Source organism: Vanacampus margaritifer, chromosome 15 (genome assembly GCF_051991255.1).
Source record: "Vanacampus margaritifer isolate UIUO_Vmar chromosome 15, RoL_Vmar_1.0, whole genome shotgun sequence".
In the NCBI taxonomy this organism is placed as follows: domain Eukaryota; kingdom Metazoa; phylum Chordata; class Actinopteri; order Syngnathiformes; family Syngnathidae; genus Vanacampus; species Vanacampus margaritifer.
In genome coordinates, this window is record NC_135446.1 from 18,221,523 (window position 1) to 18,235,346 (window position 13,824).

The window sequence follows — 13,824 nt, forward strand, 5'->3', positions numbered from 1 at the left end:
CTGCAATCTTTCCGCCTTTATTCAGATGCAGTTTATGTAATCCAGTCAAGGGCAGGAGGAGTCGTCGAGTGCCAAAAGCGACAAATTAACACAAAGAAGACAACACACAAGAGGAGTGATTATTTGATCAAGCTAAAAGGACAAAGACTGCAACGCAACCAATGCCCCCGAAACAAGTTGATGAGGCTGGAGGGATTGCCGTTGTCTGAAGCAACACGCAAGTGTGTGTGTGTGTGTGTGTGTGTGTGTGTGTGTGTGTGTGTGTGTGTGTGTGTGCGTGCGTATGCATGAGTAGCTGCATTGATGGATGTTTGAGGCTGGAGGATGATCGGGAGGATGCATGTGACTGATGTGAGGGTCTCTGCTGCCACATTAGCTTTATTTCATACTGGTGCTATTTTGTCCCCTTTTGGCTACGTCTGCCTGCAACTGCGCGTGTGACGTCATGTGCGGTGAGTGTGCGCGGCTGCTTCAGACAAGCGTCCTCCTCTGAAACCGCTCCCTCGTGCCAACGTCTCTGTGGCCAATCCTCTCGCGTATTCCTTTTGTTTTCTCGCAGTCTGGTGATTGTGCTATTTTTTTTTTCTTTCTTTCTCTCAAATCATATTCAAGTCACACGGAATTGCGGGCCCGGATTGCGATAGCATGCTAGCATGGCGAGCAAGAGGTCTGAAAGTGTGATTGAATCCGTCATCATGTGTGTCAGCGACGCGAAAGTGGAAGTCAATCTTAGACGTTTCTTGGCAATAGTATGTTATTGTGACCTCACTAGTCTAAACATGACATTCTGATTAATATTACATTTGTGGAATATGAGTTGGCAGCAAAAGCTTTTTTTTTTTTTTTTATCCTGCTCATTGGGGCGGCCATTTTGTCACTTGCTGTCGACTGAAGATGACATCAACGTTGATCGGCTCAGGCACGACCAATCACAGCTCGCTTTTTTTTCTGAAGCCGCGTTGTGATTGGTTGTTGCCTGAGACCTGAGCAACATTGATGTCATCTTTCGTCGACAGCAGGTGACAAAATGGCTGCCACCTGAGATGGATAAAAACGGCTGGATTTTGCTGCTTAACTCATATTCTACTAACGCAATATTAAACAGAATATCATATTTAGACTAGTGGGGCTGCATAGAACATATTATTGTCCCCCCCCCAAAAAATCTTATGTTCTATGCAGCTCCACTATCAGAATCCATCAGCATTTTGTGTTTATACTTGTGGAGCTGCATAGAACATAGTAAGATTTTTTTTTTGACAATATGTTCTATGCAGCGCCACTAGTGTAAACACAAAATTCTGATTATTATTGCATTTGTGGGATATGAGTTAAGCAGCAAAATCCGACCAGTTTCATCCATCTCGGGGGCGGCCATTTTGCCACTTGCTGTCACAGTTGCTCAGGGCTCAAGTAACGACCAATCAGGGCTCACGTTTTCTGAAGCTGAGCCGTGATTGGTTGTTACCTGAGCCACATTGATGTCATCTTCAGTCGACAGCAAGTGGCAAAATGGCCAACTCTTGAGATGGATAAAAAAAAAAAACAGGTGGATCTTGCTGCTTAATTCATATTACACAAACACATTATTAATCAGAATGCCGACTAGTGATTGTGCATACATTATATTATTATTGTCCCAAAAAAATTAGTGTTGACTCCTCAATTAAAGCCTGCATCACAAATCATCAACGGGCTAACATGGAAAACCGTTTGAGCCTTTATTTGATATCCTACTAGTGCACTGAATTGTCCATGTACTAGTACGCACTTTGGCCACACTAGTTAGTAGGGGTGTGAATTGCCTAGTACCTGCCGATTCACGATTCGATTCGATACCGATTAATCCCGATACGAATCTATTAATTGATTCTTGCGATTTTATTATTATAATTTTTTGTTTTTTACTCAAATTTAGAAAATACGAATCAATAAACTAGTACATGTACACTAGAAGATTTGTATGAAAATGTATTTATTTATCTGGAAATTCAAGCTTATAAATGAGCATTTAACAAACAGGTTTTGCAGCTGAAATAAAATATTAAGGCTTAATGTTCCATTAATATAAAATTCTTCCATGCTTAATGTGTGAATCCTAACCCTAAGTAAGACGTTTTGTTGAATATTACCATAAAAAAATGGATGTTTAAAAATCGATTTGAGAATTGCGCGGTGTAATATCGCGATATCTTGCCGAATCGATTTTTTTCTAACACCCCTACTAGTTAGACAATTGAGTGCACTAGTAGGATGTCAAATAAACGTCTTGCCATATGATAACGCACACATCTTATTTTACGAGCCCATAGAAGCTCACAGTTGCTCAGGGCTCAAGTAACGACCAACCAGGGCTCACGTTTTCTGAAGCTGAGCCGTGATTGGTTGTTTCCTGAGCAACTGTGATGTCATGAGCTTTCTTTTCTATGGATCTTCTCCGTCAAAGGAGGCGTTCAGTACATTAAACCTTTCCATGTGCGAATCCACCCATGACGGTGGCTCCCCTAAATTTGTGTTTTACGATTGTTATTTTTTTTGTTGTTGCTGCCGATAGCCTCACTAAGCGGATAATGGCTATACAGGCTCTGTGTTTCCTTGTTGTGCTGTGTGTCTGTCTGCGCTTTTGTTCCGTCAGACATTTTCAATCACTTAAATTGCACTGATTCTGTTTAAGTGTCAACGTTTTTCCCCCGTTTTTTTATTTTTTTTTAATCAAAAATGTTGGTGTCAAAATGTCTCGTGCAAAATCTCATCCAAAGCATTCCACGGCAATGATTTGTATCGAGTTGTTACGCGTCTGTTTTCATGGAGGGCTAGTTCTCAAAGTCACACAATGTCAAAAGAAACGTGCGCTTGTTTTGTTGCAAAATGCACACGCAGAGTTTTGCACTGATGCGACCAAACCGAGTTTACTTTCCGGTGTCAAAAGAAAATTGGACTTTTACCGTTTGTGTAAACACGTCAGCCACTTTAGCAGGTTAACGAAACGTTCCTGCCAGTTGAACAAAGGACTTTTTCTACTCCCGTCCCCCGGCCCCTTTCCAGTGTCTTGATCCGGACCACCCAGACCAGTTCTAGTCCCGTCACGCTTTTGGCTCTTGTCTCTCGAACGCAGCTTCTTCTTGCCGTGTGTAGATATGTAAACACTAAATGATGCTCGTGCTCGTCTCAGCCATCGCCGTTGCTATCGGATAGATGTCGCCGTCGAACGCTTCTCGTTCCAGTCTTGTGTTAGCGTTAGACTTCCTCGTAGACGCAACCCGTTGCCGTAGATTTCCCGCCTCGTCCCGTACTACTCTAGTTTCTTTTCAATCTTTCTCGGTGTGTGTCTCGCTTCTTTTTTTTTTTTTTTGGGACATGTTTGTGGAGGCCTCCAGGTCGGATTGTTCGGCTTCGCACTATTTCCTCTGTTGCTTGTTAAGCCGGTTTCATCTGTGCCTACGCAGCATCTGCTCGGGCTCTTGAATGTCCACAGCAAATCATGTGCCCCGGGTTGTCCCGATCTGATCGGAAATTGGGGACGATTATGTCATTTACAGCTGATTGTATCGGCTGCAATTTTTTTAACTCTTTGGCTGCCAAAAACGTTAAATAACGTTTAGTAAAATCCTATGGAGGAGTGCCAAAGACGTTAAAAGACGTTTGTTTCAAAACAGAGGTGAAACTAACCATTTTCTATTGTGGATTACTGAAAAACGGAATAAGGTAGAAACAAACTTTTTTTTTCTGATGAAAGATGAGAGTCCAATCTTACATTTGGTAGTATGTGCGTTTCCATAGTCCAAACACATAATTTTCTGTGGACCTTGAAATATCAGTCAAAATGCTTAAATCGGCTGGCACCCACGGCATCCCTTTTCTGAAAACGTCTGGCAGTCAAAGAGTTAAAGATCACAAAGTGACAGATCATGCCAAACGGAAACGCACTTGGAAATAACAATGGAAGTTTAGAAATGCTGTATATGATGTTTAAGTATCAAATCAGACTCAATATGCATCAAAATGTGATCGGGACGTCCTTACTCAGCACTTTTTCTACATGTCGCTGTCAAGTGTGTATTCACTGTGGCAGCTTGAGCGCATCTTGCAGTATGTGTAGCTCTCCTAAACGTCGACAATTTGAATTTCCTTTCATGGACCCAATTCCTTCACGTAGCATCGGAAAGGCGCGTTTGCGTTCCCGCTTGAACACGAGGGATTCTGCAGCAGAATGTTTTTCTTTTCTTTTTTTTTTTCTTTCTCCTTCCCCTCACCTGACAGGTGAGATTTAAAAACCACATAAAACCTCTCAGACCTGCCCCGTGTGGCAACTACTGTCACTTCTCCGGTTTTTGTATTTCAAATTTCCTCTGCATGGAGCCCCCCCCCCCCCCCGGTCCTGCGTCAAGTGTGCGCGACAAGCTCTCCGGAGACTTTGATTTTGCCGTTAATGATTGGTGAGTTGATGTAAATGACTTGTTTGTCCAGGTGGGGAGGGCTCGGTCTGCTTTTCTGCTCGATTTCATGTTTATTACTGGTTGCTTCCTGGAAGCGTGGAAGTCAAATGTGGATGAGCCTTGAAAATGCCAGTGAGTGCATGGTTGTATCGTTGATGGTTCTTTTTCTGAAAAGCATGATGTGACAGTGACCATCATTGAATTTGACAATTCCCACATAGTTTGTTTTCTCTCTTAAGATATTTTAGGTGGGTTCACTACTCTGTTGTAGACGAGCCACAGCAGCAAAGTGTCCCCTAAGAGGTCATGTTGTCGGTTTTGTTGTGATTCTGCCGCCATCTAATGTTCACTTCAAGTATTGCAGCTTTATGGAAAAATCTGAAAATGGGTGGCAAGTTTTATTTTTATCATAACCTTCATTATGTTCATCTATGCTTTTTCAAAGTTGTGTTAATTATGAACGATATCGGCACAGATGTAATATTACCGCTCATGTACGCCTCCCCTGCCAATCAGCCGAGCATTCAGTGATGCCAAACGCGTTTTTGAGCTGGCGCCACCTTTGAATCTGTCTCTTTGTACATGATTTCTATTTATTTAATGCAGAATTATATGGATCGTATCGAGCATGGAAAGGCAAAAATTACAAAAAAAAATCACAGGCTTTTATTTTACAGCAGTATATTTGTTTATTCAGAGGATTGTTTTTCTGTCTTTTTTGGAAGAAATAAAGTCATTTTCCATTACTACAAGAGTGTCTTTTCTTTTTCGTCATCTTTGAGCAATTGCATGCAGATTGACTCCAGTTAAATGATGTGGATTTTAGCAAGCCTCAGAGGCCAGAGTGACAGCTGACCCCCACCCCCACCCCCAGAGTGACAGCTGACCCACACCCCCCACCCCCACCCACACCCCCACCACCATCAGAAAGAATGTCCCACCCACCCCCGGCCTGCAGATAAACCTCAACAGCTGTAGTGGGAGGTGAGCTGCTATTTTTGTCTTTCTCACAGCCTGAAACCGAAGTGTCCATACAGCGACCCTCCTTTTCGCCTTCTGGATCTCTTCCTGACCACAGAAACTTCTGGAGAAGTGGAGTCTGAAGTGGACGGGTGGGAAAAATGTCGCTGCTGTGCTACAACAAAGGCTGCGGGCAGACATTTGATGCAGACCACAACAAAGACGGTGAGTTGCCTCCTTGGAGACTCGGAATGAATGTGCGGATCCGCATGAAGTTAATTCATTTGAGTTCAACTGATAACGAATGAGGAAAAGCTCCTTTTTGTTTGCTTCAAGTGGTTTGATTTCACTCCCAGATGACATATATTGTCGATAACGTATTTTGTTTTAACCATCTTAAAAGTTTGCTAAGTTAGCAAACTTACAAGGTTAGCAATGCTACCCTAATGCTAACAAGTAATAACTCCCATAGATGGATCAATTATGATACTCACAGGCATATATTCTTTATCATCTGCCAAAAACGACTTGCTGAGTCATTTGACTCACTTTGGATATATTTGCGCCACTGCTGATTTGTTATCTCTCCGTCAAGATTCCTGCCTCTTCCATCCCGGAGTCCCCATCTTCCACGATGCTCTGAAGGTAACATAGTGTGATCAAACGGCAAAAATAAATCTAAATCCAAATCAAAAACGGCACTGTTTCCTTTAGGGTTGGTCGTGCTGTCGCAAGAAGACGACGGACTTCTCTGAATTTCTTTCCATCAAGGTAAACAAACCTCTTAAAGGATGATTTTGACATTATAACCCGAGTTTTTTTTTGTTTGTTTTTTTCTATCAGGGCTGCACCCACGGGCACCACAGCAACGAAAAGCCATGCGAACCTCTGCTGCCAGAAGTGTCGTCTGACAAGGCTGGCAGCAAACACGCCAACGGCCAGGAGATCCTCTACCAGGGACCCAAATCTTCTGAAAAACTGCAGCGAGAGAGACCAAGGTGTGTGACGTTATTGCCGATTATTTTTTTTTCCTTCCCATTTTAACTTATTCACTGCCATTGACGACTATAAACGTAAAAAAATCATGTGAACTATTTCTATTAATTTAACTTTTTTTTTTATTTCATTTAAATTTTTATGAAAACCTAGAAAAAAATGTATTGTACATTTATAACATATATAAAATGTGTGATTAATCGTGAGTCAACTATTGAAGTCATGCGATTAATTACGATTAAAAAATGTAATCGTCTGACGGCCCTTATTTTTATTTTTTTATTAGGGGCGTCAGGCAATAATTTTTTTAAAATTGTAATTAACCATTAATCGAACATTTTATATTTTTTCTAAGTTTACAAAAAAAAAATCAAGATTTTCATACTCTTGTTAGCAAAAGCGGAAAAAAATGTTATTAAACTAATAAAAATAGTACAAATGACTTTTTGACGTCTATAGTCGTCAATGAATGAGTTAATAACAAAATCTGGTACGCGTGCACAGTTCAGATGAACCCAAGACCAAATTACCCCTCAAAGTGGCACCGTCCCTGGCAAAGGAGTTGGAGAAACTGGACATGAACGAGAGGGCTGAAAAGGAGAAGAAAGGTAACGTGGACGGTCAAATGTTAACTTGTAGCCCAGCGCCGGTTTGAGAAGAGGTTCCAGTGCATGGTATGATTTATGCTATAATTGCGAGTTTCTCCAAACAGGATCTGGCTTTGCATGAACGCCTGCTGTATGAGTTCGGTATTGTCGTCTGTGGCATGCAGGCAGGAATCCTGTTTTAAGAAACTTTCCGTGTAAAGTGTCAATTGTCTGACAGATACCTTAAAGGGGTCAACCCCCCCCCCCCAAAAAAAATCTTTAAAATAAAATGTTCTCTGCAGCCCCACTAGTCTAAATACAGTATTATTATGAAGCAAAATCCAGCCGTTTTTTTTTATCCCATCACAGGAGGCGGCCATTTTGCCACTTGCTGTCGACATCACAAGTCAGGTTTCCATCCATTTTTTTTTTCGAATTTCCTGAAAATGCGCAAAACGGACCTGCGACTTGTGCCCGTTTCCATCTGTTCTTCTTTTGCGAATATTAAGAGGGGACTCCGCCGCTGTAGGTGGCGGTATACACCATAGAGATGTGATCCACCAGTAATTTAAAGGAAGAAGAAGAAGACCAGGAAGCGGCTGCGCCACGTCGTATGAGTTATCTTTTGTCATTTTTGATAAAAACGTACCGTTTCTTTGCTATTTTCCATCTAAAATAACAGAAATATTATCTTCTTTAATTAATTCCAAAAATATTTTTGTTTCGTTATCCCCTTAAACATACCTTACTTTATCGTCCGCCATTGCTTTGTGACTACAAACGTACGTGTGACGTAACCCGGTCAAAACGTGCAACGTGTATCCGGTCTTGTCAGCGGTTATTCGCAAAACCAAAAATCTTTTTTTTTTTTTCGATACACTTCAAAATCCATTACCTCTAAACGTAAAAACCTTTTTGCGAAATTTGGGCCCTTTTTCGATTTTTTTAGTGTTTCCATTCAGTTTTATTTTCGCATTTCTTGAAAATTCGAATAAGAATGGGTGGATGGAAACCCCACTACAGTTGCTCAGGCAACGGCCAATCACGGCTCAGCTTCAGAAAACGTGAACCCCGATTGGTCATTACTTCAGCCTTAAACAACTGTGGTGTCATCTTCAGTCGACAGCACGTGACAAAATGAGGAGCTGGATAAAAGCGGCTGGATTTTGCTGCATTACTCGTATTCCACAAATGCAGTATTAATCAACCAAACTTTTATAACTTCCTGTTTTAACAAGCTGAGTTTTATTTTTCTTTCTTCTGCCAGAAAGCCAAGATGTGGTACATGGCACACGATGCAAGAATTCAGGATGCAAAACAGTAAGTGAACCTTTCCTTGTCTGCTGAATTGAAAACTCATGCCACACTTTGAGAATCTATAAAAAATGTGTTCAGATCTATCAGGGCCCAGAAACGGACCTAGAGGTCTGCAGTCACCACCCTGGGGCGCCGGTCTTCCACGAAGGGTAACGCCAATGCAAAGTATGTGCGCAAGATCGCGCCAGCTGATGCATGCGTGTGTGACTTGCGACCTCCCCGAAGGTACAAGTACTGGAGCTGCTGCTGCATCAGGACCATGGACTTCAACGCCTTCCTGGACCAGAAGGGCTGCACGTCCGGAAAACACCGCTGGGTCCCGAAGCAGGTATGTAGCAAGGTAAACCAAAAAAGATTTTCGCTATAGGGTGTGAGTGAACGAGCCTGTGCGCGCGATGACAGGACAAGAAGAAGGTGGCGTGTCGACATGACTGGCACCAGACGGCAAACAGCGTCGTGGTGACCATCTACGCCAAGAACGCAAATGCAGAGTTCAGCTGCATCGAGGCCAACGGGACGACGATTTCCTGTCACATCCAGTTCGAGAGCGACAAGATCTTCAAGCGAGATTTCCACCTTTGGGGGGTGCGTGAATGCTAAATCGCTATCAAATTCATTCTGAGCTTTACAAAAACATCCCATGAGCCTCTCTGTCGCCCACTCTCAGGTCATCAGTGTCCAGCAGAGCGTCGTCAACATGGTCCCGTCCAAAGTGGAGATCACCCTCCGCAAAGCCGACCAGGTGGCGTGGGGCAAACTGGAGGACCCCAACTACAAGCCCGCACCGGAGCCCGCGGAAGACGAGCCCGACGAGGCCCCGGAGTCGCAACGTCCCGACTGGGACATCGACGACGACGACATCAGCGACTCGGACGAGGAGTGGGCCTACGACGCGGCGCCGACCAAGACGCGAGTGCAGGCTGGCGGAGGCGGACGGCAGGCCAACGTTGTGCAGAATTTAAAGAGGAAAGAAGTGGAGGAGGAGATGAGGAGGGCCATGGAGGACAAGAAGCAGGCTGAGGAGAAGCTGGAGGAGATGAAGCGGCAGGAAGAGGAAGAGGGATTTGAAGAAATGCCCGAACTGGAATGAAACCGCCAAAGAGTGTAATAAACGTGCAAAAGATTCACATGATACCTCCAAAATGCTGACTCACAAACCTCAAAATCATTTTTATGCCAAATGTGAGTTTACATCCAATAAAACCTATTCCTTGTTTAGTTGTGTTGCAGTACGTAGTAATTCAAAAACATTTAGAAATAATTTTATTTTATCAATTTTATTATCTACAATAGCATTTTACTGTCACACCACGAGGGGGGGGGCATCTTTATTATGGTGTACAGTGATAAAATTTCAGGTTTTAATAAATTAATCCAGGTTTGCTCCGTTGAGGTTTGCTATGCTGACAAGCTAAATGTGAGAACGCATGACTCTCAACCTTTAGCATGCGTCACTAAATATGTACAGCAGATGGCGGTATTGTATTGAATTTACAAGTACACCACTTTATTTAAGCAACAAACGTAGAACATTTTAATAGAGGCATTATATACATCAACAACAAAACACACCAGAGAGGTTAAACAAAGGTTCACGAAAAAAAAAGCAAATAAGTTTACATGTTTTGACGGCTTTTGGGTACGTTCAAATGGGTAAAGAAATAAATCACTTTTTATGAACACATAAAACTAAATGAAAGTTGGCTTTGTATGCATGAATTCGGATCTATGAATATAAAATTTAAGGTTTATCAAGTAAAATTGTGTGTAGGCAGTCGTTTGCAAAATAAGGAAAACCCTTAATGATTTTTGCCCATTTGCACCTCAATTGCTTTGAATATGAACAAGACCAAAATAAAATGACTGTTTTTTCTTGACGTACCACTAATATTCATTAAAAATGCACTTTGCGCAAGTGTGCAATACTAAAAACGAGCAGCAAGGGGCGGCAGTGTAACTAATATGCTGTCCTGAAATCGTACAACAGGTGGCGCTCGGTCATTACGTTCCCGAGTCTCCAACCGCTTTGGAAGTCGTGAAGAAAAAAGACTGCGCATGCTCAATACGAGTTTAACCTGCTTGGTGAAGCAGGCAATGATTTTGGCTGTACTGTACTGTGTAATGTGTACTCAAACAGTACCTAACAGACATGAACAAGTGTCAACACTAGCCACGGTGTGAGCGAATTACCCCGCGGGGTACTTTTCGAGGCAGAGTTGCTCTGAAACGTCGCGGTATCGATCCAAAACATTCGGGAAATGGTAAGTTGTCCGCTTTAATCGGGCGAGAGGCGACAATATGTTAATGCTAATGCTAGGAAGGTTCCAGGAAGTGGCTTCCTACCTGGCTGCTCTACCTCTACCTGGCATCTGGCAGCAGTAGATGAAAAATAGTTTATTAGAAGCACACAACAGTGTTTTAACCTGACTAGTTTGTGGTCAAGATTGAAGCAGTCTGTTTTTTGTTTTATTTGAAATGGAAGCGAGGTACATACTTGCTGGGCGTTAAAGCTGCAGGCTGTCGTCAGTGTCAACAATGAAATTGGCAATGAATTACTCGAAATGTTATTTTATTTTGAAATGTCATCCACCATAAGGTATGTCAGGTCAAGTTTCAGGTAAGTAGCAAAGTACACACAAAATTGAGTCAAGTTGTATACATTATATTTGCTCAGTCACAGCATAAATTAACATATGGATATTTGTTTTTAAAAGTGGCACGACAGTGATGCCTTCAGAATAGATACAAGCTGTCTCTTGGTCTTTTTTTGTTGTTGCTTTTTGTCTGTTTTATACTGCACACAAGAAGGAAAAACAAAACCTTTAATTCACTTTAATTTGACTGTTTTTACTCGTCACCCGGAATCCACTTGGATTCCCAAGCCAAGTAAACCCACGTACAGTGTTTTCTCCTTTGCCCTCGGCAGATGCGCTTCATGCTGCTGTTCAGTCGTCAGGGCAAGCTGCGGCTGCAGAAATGGTACACGGCTACGGCGGAGCGCGACAAAAAGAAGATGGTCAGGGAGCTGATGCAGATCGTGCTCGCCCGCAAGCCCAAAATGTGCAGTTTTTTGGAGTGGAGGGACATCAAGATCGTCTACAAGAGGTAGCGTTTTTGTTAGCTAGCACATTAAAAAAAAAATTGAAACACTTTGTAAACATATTTGTCCACACGAGTTAATATTTTGTGCAGGTACGCCAGCTTGTATTTCTGCTGCGCTGTGGAAGAGCACGACAACGAGCTGATCACGCTGGAAGTCATCCATCGCTTTGTCGAACTCTTGGATAAATATTTTGGCAGTGTGAGTTGCACGTTTTGTGTAAGCATGTGTGTCCGGCCCACGTGTCCGAATCTCAATGACGCTCACGGTCGCTCAGGTGTGCGAGCTGGACATCATCTTCAATTTTGAGAAGGCCTACTTTATCCTGGACGAGTTCCTGATGGGCGGAGAGATCCAGGACACGTCTAAGAAGAGCGTCCTCAAAGCCATCGAGCAGGCCGACATCCTGCAGGAGGTCCTTTTTTTGGTCACTTTGTAACTCACTCCGCCATCTTGTCCCGCCCGAGCGTAACGTGCGTGTTTCCCGCCGCGCAGGAAGACGAGTCGCCCAGGAGCGTGCTGGAGGAGATGGGCTTGGCGTAGCGGCGAGCTGGACGGGACTGAACAGAGCTTCTGTGTGTCTGATGTGGCTCGGGGACTGTGATGCAGCGCGTGGGTACGAGCCTCGCTTTGACATGTCCACTTTTGTGAGTGTGTGTGTGTGTGTGTGTGTGTGACAGTGCACACATAGTTTGTTTGTGTGTATTTCTATTTGTGCGAGTGACACAGAAGTGAACGTGCTGCTCACAGGCAAATGGGGGGTAAACTTGAGTCCAGAAAAAATGTAATGTTCATGATATCTCCGATACGAGAAGACCAAAAGCAGTTTGTTTTGTGACATGATTCCAACGTTGTGTACGCGCTTGTGAGTCGCTGGCAGCGAGACGGTGTGCAGCACGCAATATGGAACGTCCGTTGGGAATAAGGAAACCAAAGATGTTGAACATCACTGCCAGACGGCGACTGGATAGCCAGATGACATCATCAGTTTTTGTCGTCCAATCAGGTGAAGGGAGGCAGATAGACTCGTAAAACTGCCGGGTCCAAATAATGAAGTGGGTTAGGAAAGCTACCCAGCATTTTTTGAGTGACGGCAATTGAAAGTCTGACTTTTTCTATGAGCAAACTGGCGGCCACACACCGAACGTGCGTTTCGAGGGGGACGAGCCCGCTGCCTCGCTCCCGTCGATGCTTCCTGTTGCAAAATCTTTCCGATCAGCTCACGAACATCTCGCCTTTGAGTTGAGCTCAACGCCGGAGCTTCTTACGCGTTTCGCAAGTTTTGCTTTTTATCTTTGCTTTGTGTCTTTTTGCGCGTGATGGATTGCTTTTGATAATTATTCAACTGTACTGTAATGAATGTGGAGGGTTCTCTTATTTGGGGATGCTAGCTTGCAATTTTTTAAAGTTTTTCTCACATTCAGTAAGCGGCGTAGCCGTGTGCATGTTTTGGTAATACCCGACTTCAACTTGACAAAGCTCAGCTCATTTTTTTTTTAAAGGAATGTAGTAATTGTATTTTAAATTAACCCCTGCAAAACTTTGGAAAGAATCAATCAAGAGTCGTTTGTGGCAAGACATGCAAATGAGCTCCTTGGATGTGTTTGATGTTTTAACAGGTGTGTGAAAGCAATTTTATAAGAGTCAAATAAAATATTTCAAGCTAATTGGATATCTGCACATGTGTGTGTGTGCATGATGTATTTGTATTTTTTGTATGTGTGGATGTGGTTTGTGGGAATGTGCGTGTATGCACTTTAAATAACTATGGCAGATAATTTACTGCGCGCAAAAAGTTAAATACAAATTGTAACTAAATAATTGTTAAAAACAAACCATTCTGAGAGAATAAATACAAATATACAAGTTAAATACAACTAAACTGTACTTAAAAGAGAGGTCAACTTAGTAATAGTTTCCTTGTACTCTGTGCGCCCGCAAGTCAAATCACGGCATTCTCATCAATATTGCGTTTATGGAGTATAAATTAAGGAGCAAAATCCAGCCGTTTCGAGCCATCTCAGGGAGCGGCCATTTTGCGTGATTGCGAGCCGTGATGTCATGATCAGTCGAAAGCAAGTGACAAAATGGCCACCCACTGAGATGGATAAAAACAGGCAGATTTCCTGCTTAATTCATATTCCACAAACGCAACATTAATCAGAATACCGTTTTTGGGCTAGACGGGCCGCCTAGGAAATATTATTGTTAAGAAAATTTGACTTGACTTTATTTGTCGTTGCTTGAATGACCTGCCATGGTTATCTGAAAATTAATATTTAAAATATAAAATAAAGTACTGAATATAATATCAATATTTATTGTTTTAAATAACTGTCCTTTGGCTTCAAATTCATTGAGCAGCAGCACTGCAGCTCATTGATCTAACCGGAGGAGGGAGGGGGCGGGTGTGGGTGCAGAAATTCCT

General features: G+C 42.8%; 3 protein-coding genes across 6 annotated transcripts in view; all 3 read left to right on the forward strand.

The window, feature by feature from the left end:
- Positions 1-5,188, forward strand: part of LOC144035279 (phosphatidylinositol-binding clathrin assembly protein) — a 101,105-nt gene extending 95,917 nt beyond the window's left edge. For all 3 annotated transcript variants that reach the window (XM_077544848.1, XM_077544850.1, XM_077544847.1), the window contains one exon: positions 26-5,188. In XM_077544848.1, coding sequence (XP_077400974.1) covers positions 26-40 — 15 coding nt within the window. In that variant the 3' untranslated portion in view covers positions 41-5,188. The remainder of the gene's footprint in view (positions 1-25) is intronic.
- A 164-nt stretch (positions 5,189-5,352) lies between these two features.
- On the forward strand, positions 5,353-9,514 carry LOC144035280 (cysteine and histidine-rich domain-containing protein 1). Of its 2 annotated transcripts, XM_077544852.1 has the most exons (10): positions 5,353-5,621; positions 5,992-6,041; positions 6,111-6,167; positions 6,240-6,394; positions 6,897-7,000; positions 8,247-8,299; positions 8,375-8,445; positions 8,522-8,624; positions 8,699-8,881; positions 8,964-9,514. In XM_077544852.1, the coding sequence occupies exons 1-10, from the start codon at positions 5,558-5,560 to the stop codon at positions 9,384-9,386; spliced, it is 1,263 nt and encodes a 420-aa protein (XP_077400978.1). In that variant the 5' UTR covers positions 5,353-5,557; the 3' UTR covers positions 9,387-9,514. The 2 variants fall into 2 exon arrangements, with proteins under 2 accessions (XP_077400978.1, XP_077400977.1); XM_077544851.1 differs by lacking the exon at positions 5,353-5,621 and having other exon boundaries at positions 5,635-6,041.
- An 833-nt stretch (positions 9,515-10,347) lies between these two features.
- LOC144035540 (AP-1 complex subunit sigma-1A) lies at positions 10,348-13,063 on the forward strand. Its single transcript, XM_077545304.1, has 5 exons — positions 10,348-10,557; positions 11,223-11,401; positions 11,489-11,597; positions 11,674-11,811; positions 11,892-13,063. Exons 1-5 carry the CDS (start codon positions 10,555-10,557, stop codon positions 11,937-11,939), a joined length of 477 nt encoding a protein of 158 aa, XP_077401430.1. The 5' UTR covers positions 10,348-10,554; the 3' UTR covers positions 11,940-13,063.
- Positions 13,064-13,824: the final 761 nt, after the last annotated feature.

Bases quoted from the DNA above. Each gene is read 5' to 3' on its own strand.
- LOC144035280 (XM_077544851.1), top strand. From the start codon at position 5,880: ATGATACTCACAGGCATATATTCTTTATCATCTGCCAAAAACGACTTG. The intron at 7,001-8,246 runs GTAACGTGGACG...TTCTTCTGCCAG, and splicing joins GGCTGAAAAGGAGAAGAAAG to AAAGCCAAGATGTGGTACAT. The intron at 8,300-8,374 runs GTAAGTGAACCT...AAATGTGTTCAG, and splicing joins AGAATTCAGGATGCAAAACA to ATCTATCAGGGCCCAGAAAC.
- LOC144035540 (XM_077545304.1), top strand. The intron at 11,402-11,488 runs GTAGCGTTTTTG...TATTTTGTGCAG, and splicing joins ATCAAGATCGTCTACAAGAG to GTACGCCAGCTTGTATTTCT. The intron at 11,598-11,673 runs GTGAGTTGCACG...ACGGTCGCTCAG, and splicing joins TGGATAAATATTTTGGCAGT to GTGTGCGAGCTGGACATCAT.